This window comes from Prionailurus viverrinus, chromosome B4 (genome assembly GCF_022837055.1).
Source record: "Prionailurus viverrinus isolate Anna chromosome B4, UM_Priviv_1.0, whole genome shotgun sequence".
NCBI lineage: Eukaryota > Metazoa > Chordata > Mammalia > Carnivora > Felidae > Prionailurus > Prionailurus viverrinus.
The window spans coordinates 15,823,155-15,850,542 of NC_062567.1; the positions used below are offsets into that span (position 1 = coordinate 15,823,155).

A 27,388-nucleotide genomic window follows, 5' to 3' on the forward strand; every position below is an offset into this window, starting at 1 on the left:
ACTACCAAGTGCAAATTGTCATATGAATGTACAATTGGGTCAGTGCTCTTTTATTAACAAGCTGTTTTGTCCCTCTCACTGATAAATTCATCTTCTCAAGGGACAAGACTACTAAAACTTCAGAGAAAATGTAGTTGTGGTCACAATTCTGTGACTGTGAAAGGGCTCACGTCTCAAGGAGGTCAGAAGTATCACAGTTGGAATCTGACCATAGGGCTGCAGAGATCAAGAGCGGACAAGGGGAGGAATCAGTGTAGCTGCAGAGCGAGTCTCCCCAGAACCCTGATTGTTAAAGGGTGTCACAGGGCAATACAGATGTTCCAAATGTATGTTGAATGGTAGGACTGCAGCTACATTTCTGTAGCATTTCTTCCTGACCAATGCACACAGCAGTGCTGTTTAGAAGGGGTTAATTTTAACCTAATTTTACAGAGGAAATTGCAACTCAATGAGAGTGAAGACAGGACATCATACCTCTTGTACAAGATGAATTCAAACCTAGGCCTGTGCAGTCCACTTGAACTCTTCATGGTGAGAAATGCACACACACACACACGCACACACACATTGCGTGTGTATTATATATGCATATATATATGTATATACATATGTATATACACACACACATATATGCACACATATACACCCAAACTATTTACATACTGTCTATCTAAACATTGCATATATGACACTATACATATGACATGATCTAGAAGTTAAATGCTAAGGCATTAAAACCAAGACCATCTGAGGCAACAACTGGGATACTTTACTTACACTAGAAAAAAAGGAAAGAGCAAACCCTTGATTTGGAACTAGTTGTGCATGGCAGATGGCGGTTTTTGAGAAAGCAAAGCTTTTCTACTCCCTTTTATAGCTTCTATCTGGTCTAGATGAACGGTATTTCTCTTGCACTAAAAAAGGGAAGGACAATGAAAACATGGTCAGTACATTCAAGACCTTTCATGACCCGACTTGGAAGGATTGTGGTAAAACTTAAGGATGAAATCTCTGTATCTCCTATGAATGTCTAAACAATGAAGGGAAACAAAATCATTTGGGGAAGAATGGATGTGGGAAAGCATAGTTATAACTTCAAAAATGTGGACTAAAATTTGTTTTGTAAACTATAGGCTTGCATAGACCACTATTCAGGGCAAGAATTCAAAGGAGTTATTCTCCTGCTACCTAATATTTTCACTTCAAAGTTACCTGATTTTGAAAGTAAGATATGCAGTACTACAGATTATTCAATAAATACAAGAAGGTCTGATGAGACAGGAAAAAAGTTCCCTATCTGAATATGGCCTCCCTTTACATTTGGCCATCTTGCTTCCAGGGCTCTTTCTGGTCATTTAAAAAATGGATGTTAAGTCCTTTGAAAAGGATGGGATAGTTTTTATTGTTCTTCAGGGTAAGGGGGAACCCTGGGGATAAAATAAAAGCCACAGCAGGGCATGTGCTCCCCTCTCTAGAGCAAGACAGAGCCTGGATGGAAGGCCAGCTGGTAACTTTGAGCTGTCCTAGGTAGTTTCCCAAAGGGGTTACTTAGTCCCAATAAATGGGCAGAAATTCTAGGGGCAACTGATATTCACAGGTCAAAAAGCCAAGTAGTTGTTTTCTAGAAAGACTACCCACAGGGAGCAGGGTCCAAGAGATTAGGTGGGAATCAAGATAGAGGCTTTGCAAACATAGAGCAGCATAACCAACCCCAAATTAAACAGACCTCAGGTACTGGGGTCTAACTCCCAGCTAAAACTCTGCTACATGTGAATCCAGCATTTGACGCAGCATCTCTGAATCCCCAGTCGGGGTAGGGGCAGGGGGAGGCATAAATAATTCAATGCAACCCTCCCATTCCTCCCCATGTAGGAATAAGACTTTGGAAATGTTACCTGGATCAATCTGAATAGAGGAGACGAACTTGTTTCTGAAGCAAACGAGCAATCAGTGCTTCCATGAGAAGCCATGCACCACACAACTCCAGGGGGGTGCCATTCATTATCTGCAGTGTGAATGGACCCATCTCTGCAAATCCTACATCATGAGAAACATTTGGAGCAGAGGGAAGAAGGGTGCTGTTGACAGGGGCCACTGGCAATTAACATGAGTTAAGAATAAGTCACATGGATTTATTTGAGAAACAAGATGGAGAAGGCAAGAACTACAGGCTACAATTTTGTCACCGGTTCAAAATGAAAATGAAAGAGTTACAGACTTCTGTCTCTCTTTCTCTCCACATCTACACAATTCTGGCTCCTGCTCTTTCCTTCTAGAGTTGGAGAGAAGCACTTTATGTAGTCAACTTACATTTTTATATCGGTAATTTCATGAACGTAATTCGTAGCCAATAACCAAGTTGTCACTTGTTGCCTTTTTTCCCCCAAGGAATGGCTTTGCTGTGATTTGTAATCCCCCATGGTGCCTCGGGCCAGTGGAATAAAGGAGTCTAGGAGATGCGATATATTTTAACATATATATTTTTTATTTATAGAAAATGCACTTGATGTATTTTACCTTAACAGCTGGTTGGAAGTGTAAAGGGAAAATATTTGGTGAGTGACAATATTGTAGGTTTCTTCCAAGGAGCCACTAGTTGGCAAGCTCACATGAAACTCAGAAATATTTTTTTTTCTTTTTCTTTTTGCTTAAACATCTAGGTTGCATGTACAAACCAGTATCCTCACAGTGAACTGTGAGGTCTACTCGCAACAATTTTGTCCAGAGGAAGCCCGTTACATGAAACCTATCATTGTACGGTTGCAGCTGGCAGACAGTTCCATTACCAGATAACTTACCACAACTTAATTTTCGAATTAGCAGTTGCTGCCTCATATGGTTTTGTTTAAAAGACTGACTTAACTACAAACAAGTATTTGTCTGAAAGGGGTGTAGTTTACAGCATAGTGAGAATGCATTGTGATTCATCAAATGGCATTTTTGAACAATGTACGTTGAATTATGCCCAGACTTCACTTGTTCCCTTCAAGCAAGCTTGTCGATGACAAATATCGAGTGACTGACAGAACAATTAACCACAAACACTACCCAGTGAAATAACTCAGGCTTTCGTGAATAGAAAGGGACCAGATCACATGTAAAGCTAGTGAGGAGTCCTAATGGGGAATCTGTTCTCTAAATCCTCATGGAACAAAGACCATGAATTTCTGATCTCTTTGATTAGCATGTAGACAAGTTCGTACATCATAAAGGTGACAATAGTGCCTTTGTACTCTAAAGGCAGCATTTAACTATCAGTGCTCAATGCCCTACAGGCACACACATTAGCTCCAACCTTTCCTCTGGGGTCAAAAATACCAACTGAAAGATGATGAAATAAAATACTTTATGTAGACCTTTACACATTAAAGTTTCATAGAATGTTTCACATAGCCTTTATTACTATGACACTTCCAATTAAATGAAATAACCGTTTGCAACCAATAAGATGTTAAGGTTTTTACAAGGTGCTTACTCCATCAGAATGTAAGACAAGATATCTCGAATGTAGAACTTTGGACATTCAGGCTTTTAATTATCTGTGGCCCTGTAGTTAGAGTCCACAGTATACCTTGACCCAAACTAGAAGAGTGCAGAGAAACACATATCATACCATTTGGGTCTGAAGCACATTTTGAAATCATATAAACATCCCAGTGTAAGTCCAATCCACTAGTATATATTAGACACAAAAGACTTCAAGAGGTAAAAATTAGAAGGAATTTAATGGATTGTTTGTTGTCTGCACATTTTTATTTTAAACACTGTGTTTTTTACACATCAACTCATTCAACCACAACAGCCCAATGATTACTCCCCCGTTTAACAGATTAGCGAACTGAGCCACTAAGATGTCAAGTAACAGTCACACCACTAGGATGTAATTTGCATGTACCATTAAGTAAATTCTGTAATCATATCATCCACCTACCGACTTAAGGCTCATTTGGTGGATTGCAATAGAGGAATCCAATGTAAATCTATCCATAAATTTGTCAATTAAAAGAACAGAGGCTGAAACGGATCCGAGGTGACTACAACTGTGCTCCAAAGTATAGGTGTTAGAATTTCCACCAAGAAAACAGGTTGTTTCTCCCTCAAACTCCTTTTAAATAAGAAGCATGTAGTGATCTAAGGAGATATTTTATGATTAGCCCTTCATATGGCTACCAACTGTTTTGAAAGAAATAATACAAATATTTTGCTTAAATTACTCCATAATGTAAACAACAAGAAAAATGAAATACAGTAAAACCTTGGTTTGGGAGCATAATTCATTCCAGAAACGTGCTGGTCATCCCATGCACTTAGTATATCAAAGCGAATTTCCCTATAAGAAATAATGGAAACTCAGGTGATTTGTTCCACAACCCAAAAATATTCATAAAAAATTATTACAATACTGTAATAAATAAAAAATAATAAATAAAATACAAAATATAAAGAAAAATAAGCAAATTGACCTGCGCTTAAAACCTTAATGGCTTGTGTGAGGGACACAAGAGAGAAGACAGTCACTGTAGAGGACGACTTCCACTATCACTCATGGAATCACTGCTATCTATTGGCTCAATGGAATCTTTTTCTTCATGGGGGCCATTATATATGCTCGCACGGATGTTGACTACAGTACAGTATTAATAAACTTGTCATATACTATATTTAATGTAACTGGAAATAAGGCAGCAGAGGAAAGCGTCTATATCTGCAGGCAGCCTGACCTAGAATGAAGCAAAGCATTCCTAAGCTTCGTCTTTTATGAAAAGCAAAGGACTGTCCATAGGAGCTTTGAAGTGACAAAAAAAAAAAAACACACAAGTGCCAGTTTTGGATACCTTCCAACATTCTGAAAAATCACTGATTTCTACCAGACACCGAGACCTGAGACTGAGCATCAGAGCATGGGGGATGATCACCCACAATCCTGCAGAGAGAGAGAGAGAGAGAGAGAGAGAGAGAGAGAGAGAGTAGAATCATTAGCTCAGTTGTGATCATTTGGCATCACGTTTGTGACGTTTGGCATCATGTACCTCGTATTGCAAGACATCACTCGTTTATCAAGTTAAAATGTATTAGAAATGTTTGTTCGTCTTGTGGAACACTCACAGAACAGGTTACTTGCAATCCAAGGTTTTACTGTATATATTTTCTCTACAATAGAGCATGCCTCAGAAAGCTAAATAAAAGAGGTAAATGTTTAAATGGGATGTTGGCAGCTCTAAGTGCCTTTGAAGCTTTGGAGAAGTTTTCTTCCATGAAAGCACTCTCTAATTTGCATAACTGGTTCTCATTCAACACCTAATCCGATTTCCCTACTATCCATAGGCCTGTAAGGTTTTTCCCTCCCTCAGGTACTAGCCACTGCTGAAAGGACATTTTCAAAATTTAGAAATGTATTGAAAAGTCAGTAGAACCCATCACTACAGTTAACCATTTCACTCCATGGTCACCAAGAACTAGGAACCACCTTGCAACATGGTTAAGGGAAACAAGCATGTATTCTCAGAATTCACAAAATGAAACTTACGCTGCGGAGTAAGTGGGGTTTTTTGCACCCTTGACTTCTTTTACACATCACTCTTGGTGGTGGCAGTGGTAATGGTGGAAATAGATTAAGAGCAGTGGTGGATGTGTTCACAGTTACAGTAGCTGTTGCTTGTTAATTGTATTTGCAGCACTGTAATATAGTCAGAGCAAAAATAACTTATATTAATGTTACAGAGATAGAAGAACAAGAATCATAATGATAGTTTTTATACGTTAACAGATTCTTCCATATTTTTACTTATTTCTGTGGGAACAAGATGAGACTTCACCTTTGCAATTTGGGAAATTGTAGTTCTAGAAAACTTTTTCCTGGTGAAGGCAAGGAGCCGTTAAGGATTTGTATGATTTGAAAACTGGGTTATGGAGAATGGAGAATGATTTTTTTTTTTTGCCAAATCTATGTGGAAACATCCAGAGATAAAAATATACATATATGTATCTTTTAAGCATTAACGGTAAGAATTAGGCATCTGAAATCATTTATGGTGCTGCATTTTGCAACTCTGTTTTCCTGGGAACTTGCTGCTACTTTTCTTACACTTGTTTTTGAAAATTAATTTAGTATTGAGTCACAGTTATCATATTGCCTTGATTACTGCCCTCTTTATTCTTTAAATCACGCAAAGTTTCCTCCATTAGCACATGGAGAATGGAGAATAGAGAAATAACTATTCAGAGCCACTGTCCCTTACAGAACATTCTCAGAGTATAATTTAATCCTTTCCTTGAAAGATCATACCTGCAGGGGTGCCTGGTTGGCTCAGTCAGTTAAGCATCCAACTCTTGATTTCAGCTCAGGACATGACCTCATAATCTGACGGTTTGTACAGTTTGTGAGATCAAGCTCTGCGTTGGTCTCTGTGCTGACAGCATGGAGCCTGCTTGGGATTCTCTCTCTCCCTGTCACTCTGCCCCTTCCCAGCTTGTGGTTTGTCTCTTCTCAAAATAAATAAATAAACATTAAAAAAAAAAGAAAGATCATATTCATATAGGATTTTTGTATCTACCTAAATGGTGAAAATATAAACAAATACATCATAGATCCTGAAAAATAGTTACTCTTCATCTTTATAATTTTCATAATGTAATATTCACTTTGAACATTGATGATGACTCAAATTTTACAGGGAAATAAAATTAAAGTGATGACTGTGTCACTGTATCTTAATATCATTTAGTAAACTTGAGATATGTGAAATTGCAATTATACAAAATTCTGCTCAAGACAAATGAAATTTATTTTGAAGCATATTACTTGGCATTTGAAAACAAGAAGTAATCAATGATTAAAATACATGGTAAAGATTTTAATAGTTAGAAATATATTTTTTAAAGTGAATAGCTAAAATTTAATTATGCTCTTAATGAAAAACGAAAAGGAAGTCAAAGGAATAAGACATTGCTAAAAGAAATTAATTTCCAAGTAAATAACTGCAGATTTAAATTTCCAATAACTTATCTAGAAACCATAACTGAGAATTTGAGATAATAATGACCACAATATGCCAATGAAAGCTTTATTTAGACCATGAAGTGAAGTAACAAAACTTTAACACTTTTTTAGAGGTTTAAATCTACACAATTTTGTTTGTTTTTGTAAACTCTTGCTTGTTTTACTTCATTAATTCTTATGAAAATAGAAAATGATCTATAATAGTCTCAGGTATCTAGTTAACTTGTGATCGCCTAAACATTACAATTGCATTATCACAAATAATTTGCTTTGGGTTTTACTGTGTGTGTGTGTGTGTGTGTGTGTGTGTGTGTGTGTGTGTGTGCCTTTTTACATATATGTTCTTAATTGTGCATTTCTTAGCTTAATATTAAAATTAGTTATCATTCACTGAGCTGACCATCCTTTCAGGAAGCAAAAGACCTTGGAGGCAAGAAGCCAGTATTGGATTAACAATTTGTCATGGATAATACACAAAGTAAATAAAGCCAATGTGAATAATTGGAAGTGGGCAGAGTTATAACATAAGAGCTATTGAAAGTTAATTCAATATGAAGTTCTTTGTAGTTAATTCTCTCTCATTATCCAACCACTAGAATAGGCTGCCATTGATAACTTTCTAAAGAGAGTCATTTGTGCATTATCAGTGTTTTACCCTTTTATCTGTAACATATAATGCTTTTCTTCTTGATAGAGTGCTAGTATTATAATAACTGAGCAATGTACAAGTTTTTCTCTGGGTGTTTAACATTCTTTCAATTTTGACAAAAAGGTTTAGAATGTTTTCTGCATTTTAGTGTTGAAGATATCCATGTATGGTTTCTAAAAGGTCCTGAACAGAGATTATAGTTGAAGAAATGCAATTAAACTTTTTGAAAATGCAATTAAACATCATGAAAATGCATTCATTTGTAAAAAGGACTTGCATGTTCAGCTAGTGTTAAAATAACAAGGGATTAATAATGGCAGATTGAATATTTGAATTGCACACCAAACTGTATTACCTTTTTAGCCTGATGATCTCTCCCACAGTCCACACTTTCCCACAATTAAAACTGTACATATTCTAGATTTCTGATTTACCAGCCTGCAAGGTACTACAAAATCATATGAGACTTTGTTCCTTAATCCAGACTGTTGTTTATCAGACGTTAAGACATTCATTATATTCCTTTTTTTAGCTACTTTGATATTTTATTTTCAAAATAAATAACGGAGTATTTATTTTGCAACGGAGTTGGAGGTACTTTAAATATTATATGGGATTTTCCTTAACTTATTTCCTATTTTTTTTTCCAACTACAGGTTTCATATACACTGGAGAAGTCGTACATCGAATGCTAACAGCCACACAGTACATAGCACCTTTAATGGCAAATTTCGATCCCAGTGTATCCAGAAATTCAACAGTCAGATATTTTGATAATGGTATGTACTGGCCAGCCTGTTCTTTACTGAATGTGTATTTTCAGACATCGATCATCAGATTCATATTAATATTTTATGCCCTGGAGTTTTTCTGGTAAGCTGGATTGTAAATCGCTTGATGCAAATGCCTTGAGTCGACAAATATACTGTAACTGTTAATACCTGGATTGAAGTGTGTGGTCACATGTCACTTATTTATTCATTCATTTGTTGGTTCAACAACTCTTTATTAACACCTCTCTTAGGCACTGTAATAAATGAGTTGCTGTCAATGACTTTTTTAATAGAGCAAATAGATTCATTTAATGCTATTTGCAATAAGTCCTTATTGTTGAAAAAACTAAATACGGATAATTTGTTATCTTCAAATAGAGGCAAGTGGGATAATACTTGGATATTAAATTTCCAAAACTTATGAAGGATACGTACCATAAGATGAACACACCTTTTAAAAAATACATAGCGGATAGTTAAAATACACTTACGAAAATCAAGTTCTCCTGACTTTAAAATAGGAAATAGAGCCTGCCAGGGTTTGTCAGGTATACTGACAATCTATCCTTACTATTTATTATTTGGGGACATATAAAATAGCAAAAACCTTGACTATATCACTGAATGCTATTGAAATCTAAGTGAGGAATTTCGAGTTATGAAGACCTTCAGATAAATGGATTTTGTGTCTCTATCTTTTGGAAGGCTACATGACTTTAGTAGAGAAAATACGAAAGGGAAAGTTTGTTTTGAAAAATCGAAGATAGAAATTTCTGTACTGTGTAATACAAAAATAGTATTTATTTGCCCAAATGACTATTTCAAGAAATTTCTGTACTGCCCAAATGACGATTTCATCTTTTAAAATTATGGAACTATTTGGTGTGAACAGTTATTTCTACTCTTAATGACCAAGGAAGAAATTTACTGGTGGGTAGTATAGACTTAATAGTGACAGTAGCGTTGAGGAAATGTGATCATTTTGCTAAAAGCAATCTTCTGACCAGTGCGATGAACCCATTTTACAGATCAAAATAGCAAACAAAGAAGGAAACTAAATGTAGTTACCTATATGCTCTGAGAAACACATTTCAAACAATTTGAGTAGCACAAAGGTATGTTCCAAGATTAGGTAACTCTGAATGTTAGCCATAATAATTACCTCCCCTATTATTTTAAGAGCTATCAAACGCTATCCTACCTTAAAAATATGAGGTGCTAAAGACAAGGGTGTCCAAATAGATTGTAAAGATACTTGGGGTAAAACTATAACCAGACACTTATCTGAAACTTATTCCATGACCTTCCAGCCAGAATCACCTTAGTAAACAGGAAATGATTTGATGAAAGTTGATTATTTTCTAAGCTCTGTCACTTACTAGATGATGTTAGAGACATTTGCTCATGGGGACAGAATTCTGATGACCGGCTTTTCATAATATTAACATCAAAATCATAAAGCATAATGACATAAGTAAGTCTCTCCAATAACCACATAGGACAGTGTAGCAACTCATGTGGTCTGATATATGAACATAAGTAACACCTTCATCTTTAAGCTAAGGAAGAACATCACTAGATCTTGCGCCCATCATGAAAGAAATGGTGTAGGGTTGACAGTCATGGGCTAGGAAATGGACCACGCTAACTCAGCTCCTTAGAAATGTAAATTCCATTCTTCAACCCAAGGTTTTCTTTTGACAGTATATACTTTCACATCATAATTGTCCAAGAAAAGTGCCTCCCTGGTTTACTTACCCAATTGCTCCCTCCAGAACAATAGGTGAGTTGGGGGCTACTTGGAGAAATAGAAGATTTTATCTCCAAAAGCCACTCCCACCATCCTGTAGATCATAAAGTTTTAGATTTCAGTAACTTCTTTAAAAAAATTTTTAAGTTGATTTATTTATTTTGAGAGACAGTGTGAACAGGGGAAGGGCAGAGAGAGAGAAGGACAGAGAGAATCCCAAGCAGGCTCTGCAGTGTCAGCACAGAGTCCGATGTGGGGCTCGTACTCAGGAAACCCTGAGATCATGACCTGAGCTGAAACAGAGAGTCTGACGCTTAACCAACTGAGCCACCCAGGAACCCCTCAGTAACTTTTAATAAAAGAGGAAACTTAAAATATTGGTTATTTGACAAAACAGGATAGAGATAATTTAGCTTTAAATTTAATAACATTTACACTTAAATAATCTTTCAGTTGTGTATGAACCACTCATTATGTACGTAGAACCATTCAAATTAATAAATGTTGGGAGAGCTATAATGGTTCTACTTAAAATAAAAAACTTAATTTAAAATAACTAATTGTTATTTTAAAAAGCCTGCTACTGACAATATATTAAGAATATCTTCGGCGCACCTGGGTTGCTCAGACTGTTAATTGAGCATCTGATCACGTCATGATCTCAGGGTTCGTGGGCTTGAGCCCTACATCGGGCTCACTACTGTCAGCCTATCAGCTCAGAGCCTGCTTTGGATCCTCTGTCCCCCTCTCTCCCAAAAATTCTCTCTCCCAAAAATAAATAAATACTTTTAAAAAAAAGGAAAGAATATCTTGGAGTGCCTGGGTGGCTCAGTTGGTTGAGCGTCCAACTCTTGATTTCAGCCTCAGGTCATGAAACCAGGGTCATGGGATCAAGCTCTGCATCAGGTTCCACATTGAGCATGGAGCCTGCTTGTGATTCTCTCACTCTCCCTGTGCCCCTCCCCAACTCACACACACGCTCAATGAATGAATGAATGAATGAATGAATGAGTGAATAAGTAAATAAATAAGAATATCTTCATCAGAATTTGCATTAAAGACATTTAATTACTCCATTTATATGGATCTTTCTTTGGCACAAAATTTGAGGTAACTGTATTTCCTTGTATTTAATGCAGAAATCCCTAGAAAGCAAGAACTATTCTGCCCTCCCCCACCATGTTGTAGGAGAACAAACAGGTTCACACAGGTGTGACCAAGGCCTTGCAAAAAGTTATAGAGGCAAGACAGAGGATAGGTCTTCTGCCCTCTATTTTGGTGTTTTCTCTGTACCATTTAAGTGCCTAACAGAAATTAATGAATAAAAAGGAGACTAGAGTTTGAGAGTTGCCAACATGCATGAAGGAAAAATGGTACTGTTAGTAGGCATTTCCTGATCAGAAACCCCTTTACTTCTATGCATATGGAAGTTTTCTGCCTATTATTATCCTCATACCTTCTAATATTTAAAAAAGTGTAGTATAGATACATAGATGCCGATAAAAGAAGAGACTTGAGTTTTCACTTGGAACACGGATTCATGGTGGTGTTCCCTATGTTTAAAAGCACCCAGATAAAATCCAAAAGAACTTTTTGGGATTCTAAATGTTTACCTCAAAGAAACAAAATACATTGCTATGTTGAAAGTGTACAAGGTGATGATTTCATATATGTATACATGGCAACAGGAATCCCACTGGGAAGTTAATTAACACATCCATCAACTCACATATTTACCTTTTTTTTTTTTTGGTAAGAACAGTTAAGTTTGACTCTCAGAAAATTTCAGTTATGCAATACAGTATTAGAAACTACAATCACCATGTTATGTATCAGATCCTTAGACCTTATTTGCAGTGTATATGAAAGTTTGTACATTTTTACCAACCTCTTGCTATTTTCTTCATCCCCTAACTCCTAGCAACCAATATTCTAAACCAGTAACAACTGGCAACCAGTATTCTGAAATGTATTTCTGTGAGTTCAACTATGTTTTGTTTTTAAATTCCACATGTAAGTGATACTATGTAGGTTTTCTTTTTCTCTCTTTGGCTTCATTTCACTTAGCATAATGATCCATTTATGTTGTTACAAAGGCACAATTTCACTCCTTTTTTAGGCTGAATAATATTCCTCACTGTGTGTGTGTGCGTGTGTGTGTGTGTTCTTTATCCATTCATCTGTAGATGAACACTTAAGTTGTTTCCTTATTTGGCTATTATGAATAATGCTGCAGTGAAAAAGAGAGTACAGATATCTCTTTGAAAAGGGATTTTGTTTCCTCTGGTATGTACCCCTAAAGTGGGAATACTAGATCATACTACAGTTCTAATTTTAGTTTCTTGAAGAAACTTTATACTGTTTTCCATAGTGGCTGTGCCAGTTTACATTTCAAACAGACTACATGGTTTTCCTGTTCGCCACACCATCTCCAGCATTTGTTATCTCTTGTCTTTTTTATTGCAACAGGTGTGAGGTGATATCTCATTGTGCTTTTGACTAGTATTTCCCTCATGCCTGGGTCAAGCACCCTTTTATATCCTGTTGGACGTTTGTACATCATCTTTAGAAAAATGGCTATTTAGGAGTCTCCTTTGATTCATCTTATTTTGGTTTTGGGTCTTCCTGGATCTGAATGTCTGTTTATTTCTCCAGATTAGAGAGGTTTTCAGCCATTATTTTTTTGAACAAGCTTTCTTTCCCTTTCTTTCTCTCTTGTCCTTCTAGGATTCTTATAATATGAACATGGGTCTGTTTGATTGTGTCCCATACATTTCTTAAGCCATATTTACTCTTTCCTTCTTTTTTCTTCTTGCTTCTCTAACTGGATGATTTCCAATTCCCTGTCTTCGAGTGCATTAATGCTTTCTTCCACTTGACCTACTCTGTTATTGAACCACTCTATTAAAATTTTCATTTTAGTTATTGTATTCTTTATCTCTTTGATTTCTGTTGAGTACTTTTTAATGTTTTCTATATCTTTGTTGAAATTCTCACTTTGTTCATGTATTGCTTATGTAACCTCAGTGAGCATCTTTATGATTGCTACTTTGAATTCATTTGGGTAAATTAACTTACTGCTGTTTCATTAAGATTGGTTTTGGGAAATTTATCTTGCTCTTTTGTTTGGAACATATTTCCCTACTTTTTTTTTCATTTTTCTTGGCCGTGTTAGTTTCTGCACATTAGATAAAATAGCAGACTCCTTGAATCTTGTCAAAGTGGCTTATGCAGGACACAAAGCACATCAGTCAGTCCCGCCCAAGCTCCTGATTATCTCTCAAACCTCTATGATTGTCCCTGATACTGTTTTTGTTCTTGGTGGTTCCCAGTAGTCGAGAATGTGCCAAGAAGCCATCAGTGTTTCAGAGGGCAGGATCACCTACATGCAGTGTTTATCTGTGGCCAGACCCTCAGGCAGGAGCTAAGAACGTATGCAAACTACTTCTGGAGAGAAACTGAGATAGGCATATTTTCCTGGTCTTTTTGCACCAAGCTGGGATATATATAGTCATAAGGGGGTGCTCCTTCACCCATTTAGAAACTGTTTATTTGCCATCATCTTCTAGGTCTTGTAAATATAAGCCTCATTGGCTATCAGAGCAAGGTGATTTGGGTGCCTAAATCCTGGATGACAGCTGTAAAAGTGGGGACACTAGATATATGGACCATTTCTTTCAAGATAGAGACTGGCAACTTTGTTTTATTGTTGGAGTTATCTGGAGGGAGATGGTGGGGAAAGTGCTAATTGGCTCTCTTTGGCCATGGGAGGATAACAGTCAGCACCTAGATGAACTAAGTAGAAGCTGGACAGTCATGCTACAGCTTATAAAGTAGGTAGTCACACCCCTTCCAGGGAAAGACTAGGAGAATGGGCATTTTGCCTGCTCTCTCTGCTAAGCCCTGGGTTAGGTGGGGGAGGGGGAGGATAGCCATGGCAAGTACCCAAGGGCACACCTGTTGCTTCTTTGTTTGCTACCATCCTTGGGACTTGCAGTGCAAATCCAGTTGTCCGTAAGAACTAGGTGGTCTGGGAGCCTGGCTCTCAGGCTGCAGCCACAAAAGCTGGGTGCCTGACATGTGTGCAAGCTCTTTTCCAGAAGGATGTTGGTAACCTGGTTTTGTTGTCAGAGTGAGCAAAAGGGAGAAGGTGGAGAAAGTGCCCACTGGCTCTTTTGGGCTCCGGAGAGGATCACAGAACCCAGATGCATGCAGTTTCAATGTGGGTATTTTCTCAGTTGCCCAAATTATAGCAGTTATTCAGCTTTCGATTTCTCCCACAGGAAACTGTTCTGTGTGTAGCTACACGTTAGGTGTGTTCCAAGGGAGGAGGGAAATTCAGAAGCCTACTATGTCCCCATCATGGTTAAAAGCTTTCAGCAGTAAGTTGAACTCAAAAACACAGTGAAGACAGTGTTCTGTTTTACATCAATCATCAGGTACAGGAATTAACTCACGAGCAGTCAGATGGATGAAGTGCACAGGGCGAGGTATGTGGGAAGAGGTACGGAGCTTTACACACCAGGGCACTCCCGGGCACACCACCCTCCTAGCACTTCTGCATCTTCACTAACCCACAAGCTCTCTGTCGTACGATCTTGGTTTTTCTTTTTTCCTTTTTAATCACATGTTTACTGACCTGGGAGATAAGCTTATCTCTTTTGGTTCTGTGAATTTCATTTTCTGTAAAACATTTTTCATTTCTGTAAAACATTTTTTCACAGAATGTAAACAGGACTATTTTTTAACCAAACAAAAAATCCAATACTTAGAACTAAGCAAAAGCCTTAGCTCCTCATTTGTTTTCTTTTAGAAAAAAAAAAAAGAAAGAAAAGAAAAGACACAATGTCCGTTAAAACAAAACTATGAATTCTCATTGGTGGCTATTAAACTGTTTCAGTTTATATTTCGTGTTAATAGTTTTATGGCAAATACTGGCAGATTGACTCATCAGAATATGATACATACCACTGAAGACTCATTTATCCCAGTGTACTTGAACTTGAAGGGGACTTCAGAAATCTTTGCCTAGGGCCCTTTAAGCTACCTTGCAGCCTCTTTGAAGCAGTACAACAAAGAAAGAAATACAGGCATTGTGAACCAGAGAAGAAAATTCCCATTAGTGTTGGAATTTTTTTCAGCATGGAAGAGTATAATTCTAAGTATGGAAGAGACATTTTCAGGTCTTTTACAAGTGATTCTAGCTTTCCTGAATGTGTTCGGTTTTTTTCCTAGCATTTGTCAAATATATTTGAAGTGCATTCAATCCACTTGGGCTGCATTTTGAAAGTGGCTCATAGAAATTTAAGTAGACAGTACCCATTAACATGAATGGACTTCCTAAGGCAAAATTCCCTCATACTGGGCTCAATATTAACCTCAGTATGAGATTAGATTTTACTAAATATTTAGAGAATACTCAATTGTTTAAAAATAGCTCAAATACAATTTCAATAAAGAATTCCAATTAACTGCATAAAATTCAAGTAGCACAACTACTAGATTTGAAGACTATATGCATGGTTTTGTGAAGTCTCTCACCCGAATTCATTGGTATATTTTTATCAATGTGTTTCTTCTGTTTCGATGGGGTTGATAGGCACAGCACTTGTTGTCCAGTGGGACCACGTACATCTCCAGGATAACTACAACCTGGGAAGCTTCACATTCCAGGCAACCCTCCTCATGGATGGACGCATCATCTTTGGATATAAAGAAGTAAGTAATATATTGATGATTTCCTTTCCCCTTGATCTTGACCTCTATCTTTTTCTCCAAGTGTTAAGAAAGGGACATTTTACAGTCATGAACCTCAAATCATTTTCTCATGTGTTGGTTTGTTTTGCTTCATACAAAAAATTTTTAATATACTAGGTGGCACTGATTGTTAATTCTTTGGGTTTTATTTTATATCCTGACATTATGATCAATGAGTTGCATAAAATTATGAAACAATTATATCCTAGTGGTATTATAATGAAATATCTCTAAGAAAAAAATATTTCCAACTTGGAAGGATTTCTCATCTAAATCTGATTATTTATATTTATTTTTTTGTTTGTTTTTCCTTTGTCTATTTCTGTGACATATTTTGGTTCTAATTCCAAAAGTATTAGTATATACGAAAGCTTGTGTGGCTCAATGCCCCAGGACTGAAAGCAATCAGGACCCATAATTCCTTTGGCCAGTATTTATTTCACCCTGAGAGGAAAAATTAATTAGAGGTCTAAGTGACAGAAAGAATAATGGAACTCAAACTTATGGTTTGCTTCATTTTACCAAATTAACAAAGTAAAGAATGGAAATGTATTAAGTTATAGCCTTAAATTTACACAATGTCTAAATTAGAATTATAGTATGTTAAGTTTAAGAACTCTGTTGACAGTATAATTAAGGACTAATAGACATCCTAAACTTTTAGGGAAGAAAACAAAGAATACAAGAATAAAATTCCAGGAACAGTTGTGCGATATTTTAGGTAGTCACTAGGCGTGAGAGGAATTCTGACAATGTGAATTGATGATGGACAATTATTAGTCCATGGGTTAATGGATATTTATAATAACATAGACTCAGTATCTTATGTGAAGAGTTATTTTTTTCTTGGCAAATGAATCCCTGGCTATTTAAAAATTACTCACTTTGGGGGCGCCTGGGTGGCGCAGTCGGTTAAGCGTCCGACTTCAGCCAGGTCACGATCTCGCGGTCCGTGAGTTCGAGCCCCGCGTCCGGCTCTGGGCTGATGGCTCAGAGCCTGGAGCCTGTTTCTGATTCTGTGTCTCCCTCTCTCTCTGCCCCTCCCCCGTTCATGCTCTGTCTCTCTCTGTCCCAAAAATAAATAAAAAAAAAACGTTGAAAAAAAAAATTACTCACTTTGGTTAAGTCTTCTGAAATGCATCTTTTCTATAAAGTGAGGGACAGTTATATTTTAATGACATAAGTCAACCTTTGAAAATCTTATAATTGTTTTAAATATTTCCACTCCTTTGAAGAATTCTTCCATGTGGGATATAATATAGGATCTGGTCTGCTTGGTGCTTCTTTATCCAGACCTATGTTTTGATATCATAGTCTATCATTCATATATAATATGAATATATATTATATATATATATATATGGTGTATCTATAGTGTAATCTAGTGTAATCCTGGAACTGCATAGTGACATTATGGAATGTTAGTTTTCAACTATTCTAACCAATGGTGGGAAGTTTTCTGGAAAGATGCAGAGTCCGTAAGTCTAGGGTCTTAAATCTCAATAACTGTAGGTATTTTTGAAGCAGAGGTTTGTGTTTGTACTGTGGTCTCTGTCTCTAGTCTTTATTATCAAAATTGTCATCTTTATTTACATTTTCTCCATGGGTGTCTCATCTAGCAGAGTAGCAGTTTATTTTACCTATTCCTTCTTTGTAGGGGGGTTGGTATTTTTAAAATATTTTTTTATTTTCTTTATTTTAACCAAAGAAGAATTTTTCACTATGGTTTTCCTGTTTTGTCATGGGTAACATTATACCAGTAGGCAATTTTAACACTTTCTTTATATTCCCAGACTATTACCCTACTGAACATTAGTCCTTCTGAACTCAGAGTTCTAAAGAAGTCATTACTTTATTATTTGCCTTGCCCTTTCTCTGTCCTGGTTAGAAAGCAGTTTTCTATTTCATATTCTACCTTTTTTTTTTCTGATAATTGCCATGAATTTCATTTTGTTGATGCAAATTTCTATTTGTAAAATTTGCCACACTAAGGGTTCCCTTGCATTTGAGGGAAAGCTAGGTGCTCCTGACACTTCTAGAAAAACATTTACAATCACAATAGCATAAAATAGTTGTTTGCATAATGTATTACCCTTGACAAAATGCTTTCACATATAGTATAGTTTTCAATTCTTCAACAATGTCCTATATTCTCAATATTCATAAGGGCACTGGCACATGAAAGTAATAATAAATGTGTGTGGCTTAATTATGGAATTAGATCATACACAATTATCTTTATTTTATAGCTAAGCAGACTGAGTCGGAAAGGTTAAATGGCATGCTTGTGGGCACAGAACTAGTTAAGGACAAATTCAGGACTAAAGGCCCTAATTTGGTAATCTCAAAATACCTCCACATTTTTTTTCTTTCTCAAGGACATTATGCATAGCAATTCACAAGTCTATTTCTCATTTGTTTTTTAAAAATATTGGTTAATGTTTGGTGTTTAAGGATCTTTTTTTCTGACTCCAACAGATGACACAATCACAGTCTCACAAAGTTAGAAGTATTCTGAGTTAAGGTATAGAGCTAACAAAATCGTAAAGACATAATAAGAGTACAATTTTGTGTTCCTGTCCAGCTTAAACTTGCAGAATCAACATTATAGATAGGGAAGTAAAACACCGTTCTTTCTGTAATAGTTGCTACTAACTGGCTAAGCCAACTTTGTTTTATTTTATTTTATGTTACTCATTTCATTTCATTTTGTGTGAATGAGAAGAAAAAATATGATTTATGCAGAAACTACCAATAGAGGACTTGTTTAAATCGTAGAGTAAAATCAGTAATGCATCAAGTAAACTTACTGACGCAAATTTCATCTTTATTTCCATCAAGTGATTTATGTCAGTAGCTAATGATGTTTCCTGTGTTAATTGTTAATGTATCAACTGCCCATCCTAACCACTCAGATGTCTTTCAACTCTCATGTCCCATGTATGGTCATTTTTCCAACAGCATAATTTTTCATGTGCAAACCAGATCAATAATGGTCAATAAATGAGAACATATATTTGCACTTACACTAATCTTGCTTGTAATATGATTGAGATAGGGAAGTACTACTGATGTTTAAAATAAGAGTGAACACAGATTTGCTTGTGGCATTTGATGGTCCTTCACCACAGTCCCAATGTGCTCTTAGCCATACTAGTGAGAGAAGTCATGGCAGCATGGATTCATTTAAAGAAGTAAGCTATCTCTCCTGATTGTCGCTCTGTATTCTGCAACCAAAGATTTAAAATTCTGTTTTAAGCTATTGTTACGCAGCTGTTTATTGTAGTTAACTTCAAAGAAGTATTTTCCTTAGGATGAAGCCAAATCACAAAAAACATACTGTCTTTTTCTTAATTTCCTGTCAGGTTACCAATTGTTCCCTTTATGAATGCATTTTCCAATTTCACAGTATCCATTTGTTTCTTGTGCATAGATTTAATTACCTGATAAAATTAACCATCTTCTCATCTACTGACTTAATATATTAATAACAGTTCCTTTAAAGTTCATGGCTGATAACTAATATCTAGATTGCCTCTGGGTCTCTTTCTATCAGCTGTATTTTTTTTTTTCTTTTCCTCTAGATTTTCATTCATTGGTCATGGCTTTTTTTGTGTTAATTAATTTATTTATTTTTAATTTACATCCAAGTTAATTAGCATATAGTGCGACCACGATTCCTGCCCCTTACCCATTTAGCCCATCCCCCCTCCCACAATCCCTCCAGCAACCCTTTGTTTGTTCTCTATATTTAAGAGTCTTTTATATTTTGTCCCCCTCCCTGTTTTTATATTATTTTTGTTTCCCTTTCCTTATGTTCATCTGTTTTGTATCTTAAATTCCTCATACACCTGAGTGACGTCATATGATATTTGCCTTTCTCTAATTTCACTTAGCATTTTATACCCTCTAGTTCCATCCACGTAGTTGCAAATAGCAAGATTTCATTCTTTTTGATTGCTGAGCAATACTCCATTGTATGTGTGTACCTTTTCATCTTTATCCATTCATCCTTCAGTGGATATCTGGGCTCTTTCCATACTTTGGCCATTGTCGATAGTGCTGCTATAAACATTGGGGTGCGTGTTCCCCAATGTTTGAAATTGCACACCTGTATCCCTTGGATAAATACCTAGTAGTGCAATTGCTGGGTCATAGGGTAGCTGTATTTTTAACTTTCTGAAGAACCTCCATACTGTTTTCCAGAGTGGCTGCACCAGTTTGCATTCCCACCAGCAGTGCAAAAGAGATCTTCTTTCCCTGTATCCTTGCCAACATCTGTTGTTGCCTGAGTTGTTAATGTTAGCCATTCTGACAGGTGTGAGGTGGTATCTCATTGTGGTTTTGATTTGTAGTTCCATCATGATGAGTGATGTTGAGCATTTTTTCATGTGTCTGTCAGCCATCTGGATGTCTTCTTTTTTGTCTATTCGGCTGTGTCTCCTTTTATGCTAGATAATTTTTGATTGAATGTTGGGCATTGTTTATAAACTACTAAAGGAATAGATGGAGGTTGTGGACGTTGTTTTCTTCCTCCAGAGAGGGTTTACATTTTTTGTTTGACAGGTAGGATGGAACAGATTACTTTTTTTTTAATTGGCAAACATTATTAATTTTTCCAAATTTTTATTTAATTCTAGTTAATTAACATATAATGTAATATTTATTTCAAGAATAGAATTTAGTGATTCATCACATACATATAATATGCAGTGTTCAACATAAGTGCCCTCCTTAATACCAAACAGATTACTTTAATACTGTCAGGGCTAAGCTCTTTCAAAGTTGAGCATTAGTTCTTGTAAAGACTGCTAAATTTTGGGTTAACACTTACTTTTAGAGAGTAGTCCTTCGGGGGCGCCTGGGTGGCTCAGTCAGTTGGGCCTCCGACTTTGGCTCAGGTCATGATCTCACGGTTCGTCTGAAGTTTTGTTCAGTTTCTCAATGTCTGAATCTTGCTTGTAAATTACCAAATGCCTTGACAGGAAAGTGGTATTGCATTCACTTCTGTGATTTCCTCTCTCTGGAATCTTGGCTTTTCAAGTCTTTGCTCTTTGATGGCCACCTGATGCCTTCAACGGGTGCTTTCCATATGTTATTTATCTTTCCTGCTTGATCTCAGTAGGAGAAATGGTCTCTTACCAGTTTGTCTGCCATAACCAGAAATCCCATTCACTTTTAACAACAATCCCCTAATTTGATAAAATCTAACATTTATTGAGCTCTTCATATATGCCAAGCAGAGACCTAAGTGTTTACCATTTATCTCATACAATTCTCACAAAAAGCAAGAGGTAGTTGCTTTTATCATTTATAGAAAGGGAACCTAAAACACCCAGAGACATTCAATAACTGTCCCAAAGTTGTGAAGCAAAGATTTATCCAAAGTCATCTGGATATGACTCCAGAACCTGTATTCCTAATCACTGACCCCTACTGCCTCCCTCCAAACTTCCTTTTCAAGAAATGCCTGAACTGCTTCACTCACTTTGATATTCTCTATGATCTTTCCTGGCTGGTCAGTATTATACTGTAGCTCTGCCCCCTTGGGGGCACAGGTAAGAATGGTTCGCCTTTCCATAGCATTATCCTATTTATTTTGTTAATTTTTTTTTAACGAAAAGAGGTTGTATCTAGGTAAAAAATAATAAAAATAAAACATGCACCCTTTCTTAGACAAATAGAATTTGGAAAATGACATTCCTATTTCCTATTCTGTCAATAACCAGCTGTGACCTAGAACCCATATTCTTTATGTTATTTTTATATTTTTAAATGTTTATTTATTCATAAAATAAACAAGAGACAGAGCGTGTGCACATGAGTGGAGGAGGGGCAGAGAAAGGGAGAGAGAGAATCCCAAGCAGGCTCTGTCATGTCAGCATACAGCCTGACACACAGCTGCATCTCATGAACCATGAGATCACGACCTGAGCCGGAATCTAGAGTCGGACGCTTAACCGACTGAGCCACCCAGGCTCCCCTTTATGTTATTTTAGTTACTATTGAATAGTGATTGTTGTTTGTTTCATTATAGTAGATGTAGACCTAAAATCTGGGATCATGGATAATATACCAAGGAACTTACCTATTTATAAAGAAGATTTCGTTCCAAAAACATTAGGGATTTGAAATCAGATATCTTACAGTCCTGATGCTCTCTTTCCTAGCATATCATCATAATTTAGAAGTTGCATTTCCTTTGACTTGTGTTTCTCTTTTGTATTTTGAATTTATTAGATTATTTCTCCTATTGTATTTTGATTTTGTTGTTATTTTAGATACAGACTAGGGAAGGACATGGTTCTTCCTGTGTCTTTTGCAAATTCAGTTATTTAGCTCATGAGAGGGAGAGGGTAGTCATCAATTTCAGACAACACAATTAAAAAGAAAGTCATATAATCCTTCTATAAGGTGGTGGGGAAATCACAGAGAATGCATACCCTACTTACACATCCACCTATTCAATCCATTTTCTTGGTTCAATACCTTACTATCTCCTCAGCAAATTTTAGAGGAGGTCAGTATAGAAGAACTCTATTGTTTATTAAGTAAAATCACTTTCTAATCTGTTTTGCCATTTAAGTATTTAAACTTAATGTACCTTAGTGTAACATCCACTGTTTCCATGGAAGAAGGCATAGCTAATAAATCAGCATTGCCTATTTGGTATAGATTTAAATGGCACCCTTAATGCATTTTTACAATTTCCTTCAAGACTCTTTCTCTTATTTGAACTGTAATGATTCTTCATTCATGATAATCATCCCGAAAGTATTAAAAGATGAACAATTGCTGAGCTTGTGGAATTTATGGAAAAAAATAATTCAAGAGAGTAAGAGAAAGCCATAAGAACTGAGCAGTGAAACATTTACCTTTGATATGAAGTAATTTGCCTTTATGACTATTGCTCTGTGTGTGAGAATGTTGGACATGTGTTTATATAATATATTGCATCCAAAAAACTTTATAGTTCTCCCTGTAGAAAAATATATACGTGTGTGTATATATATACACATACATATATGTATGACATCTATACATGCACATTATATATTCATATACTTATGTTTTTTATTTAAATAAAATCTATTTAATAAATTTATGATATGAGATTAAGAAAACCCAGGTGACATAAAATGCTGATTATAACTCTCAAGAAATAATACGAAAAAATGGAGACACAGATGATTTTACATTATAGCATTATCCCGTATTTTAAATACATGAAATGTAAAATTGTATCAACATGCCTTTATTTAGGATCTACCTCATTTGCATTTGTGGATGTATTTTATGGTTTAGTTAGTTATATCACACATAAAACCTCCTGATGTTTTAGTTTCTTTTTACTTTTCACAGTGTGAGAAGATGACAGACTGACCCGCCTTCCCTTTATAATGTTTCTATAACAAATGCTGTGGGTAAGAATCAATCAATCAATCAATCAATCAAGTAGCAAGGTAGAAGGATCTATCTAGAGGAAGTAATTTTAGAAACAGAAACTTGTTCTAATGCCGGCCCTGCCCCTAGCTGTTGTATTGTCCTTGGGCAACATATTTGGTCTTTCTGGGTGTGCTTTCTCTTCAAAGTCCTTCTTCCTTTCCACCCCTGAGATGTCACTGAGATGTTGATCTTGCCCATATCAGCCCGACTCCCTGCTCGGTGCTTCAAGACCAAAGAACTCTCTTGTCCCTCCCTGAGGTAAAAGGTCTGTGCAACCTACATGGCTTTCCAAACCCAAGGAGTTTCCCAATCCCCACCCTTTTCCCCTAGTGTTTGATTGCCAGGCCATGTGTGTGCAAGCTCCCTTGTCTAGCTGTAGTCCCAGATAAAGGCCTCACTATAGTCTTATTGTCTTGAGCCCAGTCTCACAGCCTTCTACAGGCAGGCATCTGCCTCATTGTCTTATTTTATAGGAAGCTCCAATTCTACTTGTCAGCTCAGTAAGGGGCAGTCTTTAAATCACAGGTCACAGCGGTGTGTGTGTGTGTGTGTGTGTGTGTGTGTGTGTGTGTGTGTGTAAAATGGATATGTTGTTAACACTTAGATATCAGAGGATTTTAAATAAAAATATAGATTTGTATCACCCGTTGAGAAATTGGAAGCCCTAGCTCATTTGCCCTACATTTCCACACAGCAACAATTGGCTGGGAAATGTACTCAGGGTATGTTCCCTCCAGTTCCCTCTCACAGTAATTTCTTCTTTCTTACCCTAGGCTGGTGTTAGTTTATGTAGAGATTAAGTCTGAAACCCCTATTTTAATATAGGAACTATCTTATGTTGTCTCCTTCCAGATTTTCTATAGGGTGTGATAGTGGAGATGGGGAATGGAGGGATGTTAAGAATGTATCTTTAGCGTATGACTTTCCTTTGTTTTCATGCCATCAACTTCATCTCTCAATACCTGGCATATGGAAAGAGTTCAGTAACTGTAAGCTAAAACAGGATTAAAATAATTGTGCAAAATGCTAACAATATTCAGGAAAGCAAATGGATTTTTATATTGTCAACTTTAATGGAAAGCCTTTCTATTCAAATGCAGTTTTCAGACAACTAAGCACTAAGATCAGGACTTCGTGTTGTTTTGATAGTAATAAAAGAAAGTATGGCTTTTTATAATTGGATACCCTACTGCGAGTAACACAGAAGCCAGATCTGATATTTAAGGATGATGAGGTAGGAAGCTGAAGGTTGAATGCAGGTGAAAACGGGTAAACTAGTAAGCTTTGGATTTTTTTAAATGTATATATATTAAGCTACTAGACACCATGTGGCTGATTAGCAAGTGAACAAAAATGCGTTTAGAGTGATTCTTCTCCAGTGATAGGCATGTGATTCATACTTTGGAACACCACACTTAACAATCAAGCCCTTGCTGAGATGCTATGCTGCCTATTAGATAGATAGCTGGGTCCATAATGGAAACAAATGAATGTTTTGGCAAGGTTTGCAGTGCAGAAGAGAGAGGAAAATAAAGTTCCATTACCTCTGACTCAAACAGCATGCTGTTATCTCCCTAACTGCTTTAGAGGCAGACAGAAAAGCTCACATTGTATGTGTCGCATTTATGCCTCTGTGTCCTGCAGAATGATAGCACAGCATGGAACAGAGCCGCTTTTGCCTCTGAACCTTCCTTGAAGGACCAGGGTGCTCTGCTCTACCTTTACCCGCCCCTGATATTTTTTCCTGCCTTAATTTTGTCTGCCGACTGCAAATCTTTTCTGTGTCTGTACTTCATATTGCTTCACTATTTCACTTGTAGAAAAATTTATACTTACTTAAATAATAAACTCATTGGTGTCCTGTAAAAATGGAACAAAAATCAAAAACCTAAAGAAAAGAATGTAGAAATGCTTGTGTAAGCTGAAATGGAAGCATATTTTAGCTGGTGCTAATGTTCCTTCCCTATAACTATCCTGTGGAATGAATGTAATTGTGAAACTCATTCTCAAAAATTTATGATTCAGTACAAATCATACAGAGGCCAAGTGAAAATTTAGCTTTGCTTCAGTCATAAAAAGGCAACTATTATAGGCACTTGAAAATAATGAAGCTACATTTCTTTTTTTTTTTTTTCTTAAAGCATCTATAGTTTACAATTGGTACTGTTTCAGGATGGCTTCCTGAAAACGCCAGAAACTAACTTTGGAAATATTTTGAGAATGACTATAAATTTGTAGAATGGATTAAAAAAAAAATAGCTTCCCATACAGCAAAGTTTTTAGAGTTCTCATACTTGGACATCCTCATTGGCCATGGCTTCTCTGACTTCATATCCTTGTGCATTAAGAGTCGTCTGTGGAATAGATGATTGTGACAATATGACAGACCCTTTCTTGAACTAATTCTGTGTAATATCAGCTATAATTCTAGATGGTTTATTTATACATAAACACACACATGCCACATACAATTGCTTTGTTGCAAAGTAGTTCCAGTTAAATGTGGCTTTTAACAGTACTCCCGATTCATCTTAATGGTCTCTAATTAAATACTAATATGGAAACCTGCAGACTGGTCTGACTTGCTCACAGAGAGCTGACGCAGCCCAATTCCTTTGGCTGCAGTAAGAGAGAGGATGAACAATCCTTTCAGAGAACAGCCCCATGCCTTTGATGTCTTGAAATAAAAAGATTACAGTCCAAGAAAGTGAGGTAAAAAGGATATGACAATATCAGGTGGAAAGAGCCAGACTGTTTCTGAAAGGAATCTGTGAGAAAGCCTAGAATTGTTCATCTTTTCCTCATTAATCTTTTACACTATTAAGCATTTAATTCAATTGCCAAAAGTAGTTTTTTAAAAACCTGATATGTAATTGTTTCATAAAAGACTTGGGTGCCTTCTAAGAAAATGTAGGGAATTAAAAGCTTCTCGTACATTTTCACTTTAATATTTAATTAGGATAAAAGACCATAGTTTCAGAAAATCTGTGCTTTTATTCATGAACTCCATAAAATTTTAAAGAAAAGCACTTGAGGCCAGTGGAATGGCCATAAAATTGTCCTTTTCCAAACTTTCCTCTTCTCATTTTGTCCATCTAGGGACATTCCAGTACTTTTCTTCAGTGCTGCACAGGCGGCCATCTGCACAGGCAGACAACTCCTTATGGCCTGCGGTGTGGAAAACCTCCCTGCGGGTGGACAAAATGGCGGCCCCAATGAAATACTCAACTCCCTTCTTCCTGCTATTCAGACCAAAGGCCGTGGCGACGTCATTGACTCTCCTATTTCTCCCACTCTCCTCACACCCATGGCGTGTCTTGATGGCAGTGCCTTCACAATTCACCTGGAATCCATCTTTCCATCCCTTCTACCTCCTACACATATCACTCCAGTGTAGTCCATGCCACCCATCTCTTATCCTGACAATCGTGGTACCTTCCTAACTAGTTTTTCTGTCTCCCCTTGCCTCTTGCAGTCTTGACCACACAACAGATCACAGTATGATCTTTTTCAGTTGTAAAAGAACAGCTTTCCTCTGTTCAAAACTCTCTAAACCATCACTGTATAACATGAAATAAAATTCCGAGTCATTGCCATGGCTTGCAGGGAATGGGTGCTCCCTCTGACATGCCCCCACCTCCTCTCATCTCCTTTAACTATCTTATCTACTCCTCATGCTCCAGTGATAACCTTTTAATTCTGAAAGTCACCAAAAACAATTTAGTCAAAGCCTTTGCCTGTACTGGTTCCTGTACTCAGAATTTTCTTCAAATATCCACATGGCAGGCTCATTACTACAGAAAAATCATCTCATCACAGAACCTCTCTGTGACTCCTTCTCCTAAGGAAGCCCCCATGCCCTTCTAGTCTCTTTGCCACACTTTAGTTTCCTCCTTAGCACTCACCACTGCTCAGCATAGTTTAATTCTTACATTCACTTTTTAATATCAGTCCCTGCCCTCTAGAATGTAAGCTCTATGAGAGCAGCATCTTTGTTCTGTTCTTTTCTATGA

The 27,388-nt window shown here is 36.7% G+C and overlaps 1 protein-coding gene across 2 annotated transcripts in view; it reads left to right on the forward strand.

Moving 5' to 3' along the window:
• The window catches only part of PLXDC2 (plexin domain containing 2), a 445,690-nt gene that overhangs the window by 306,454 nt on the left and 111,848 nt on the right, over positions 1 to 27,388 (forward strand). For both annotated transcript variants that reach the window (XM_047865279.1, XM_047865278.1), the window contains 2 exons: positions 8,306 to 8,428; positions 15,772 to 15,890. In XM_047865279.1, the coding sequence (XP_047721235.1) occupies positions 8,306 to 8,428; positions 15,772 to 15,890 (242 nt within the window). The remainder of the gene's footprint in view (positions 1 to 8,305; positions 8,429 to 15,771; positions 15,891 to 27,388) is intronic.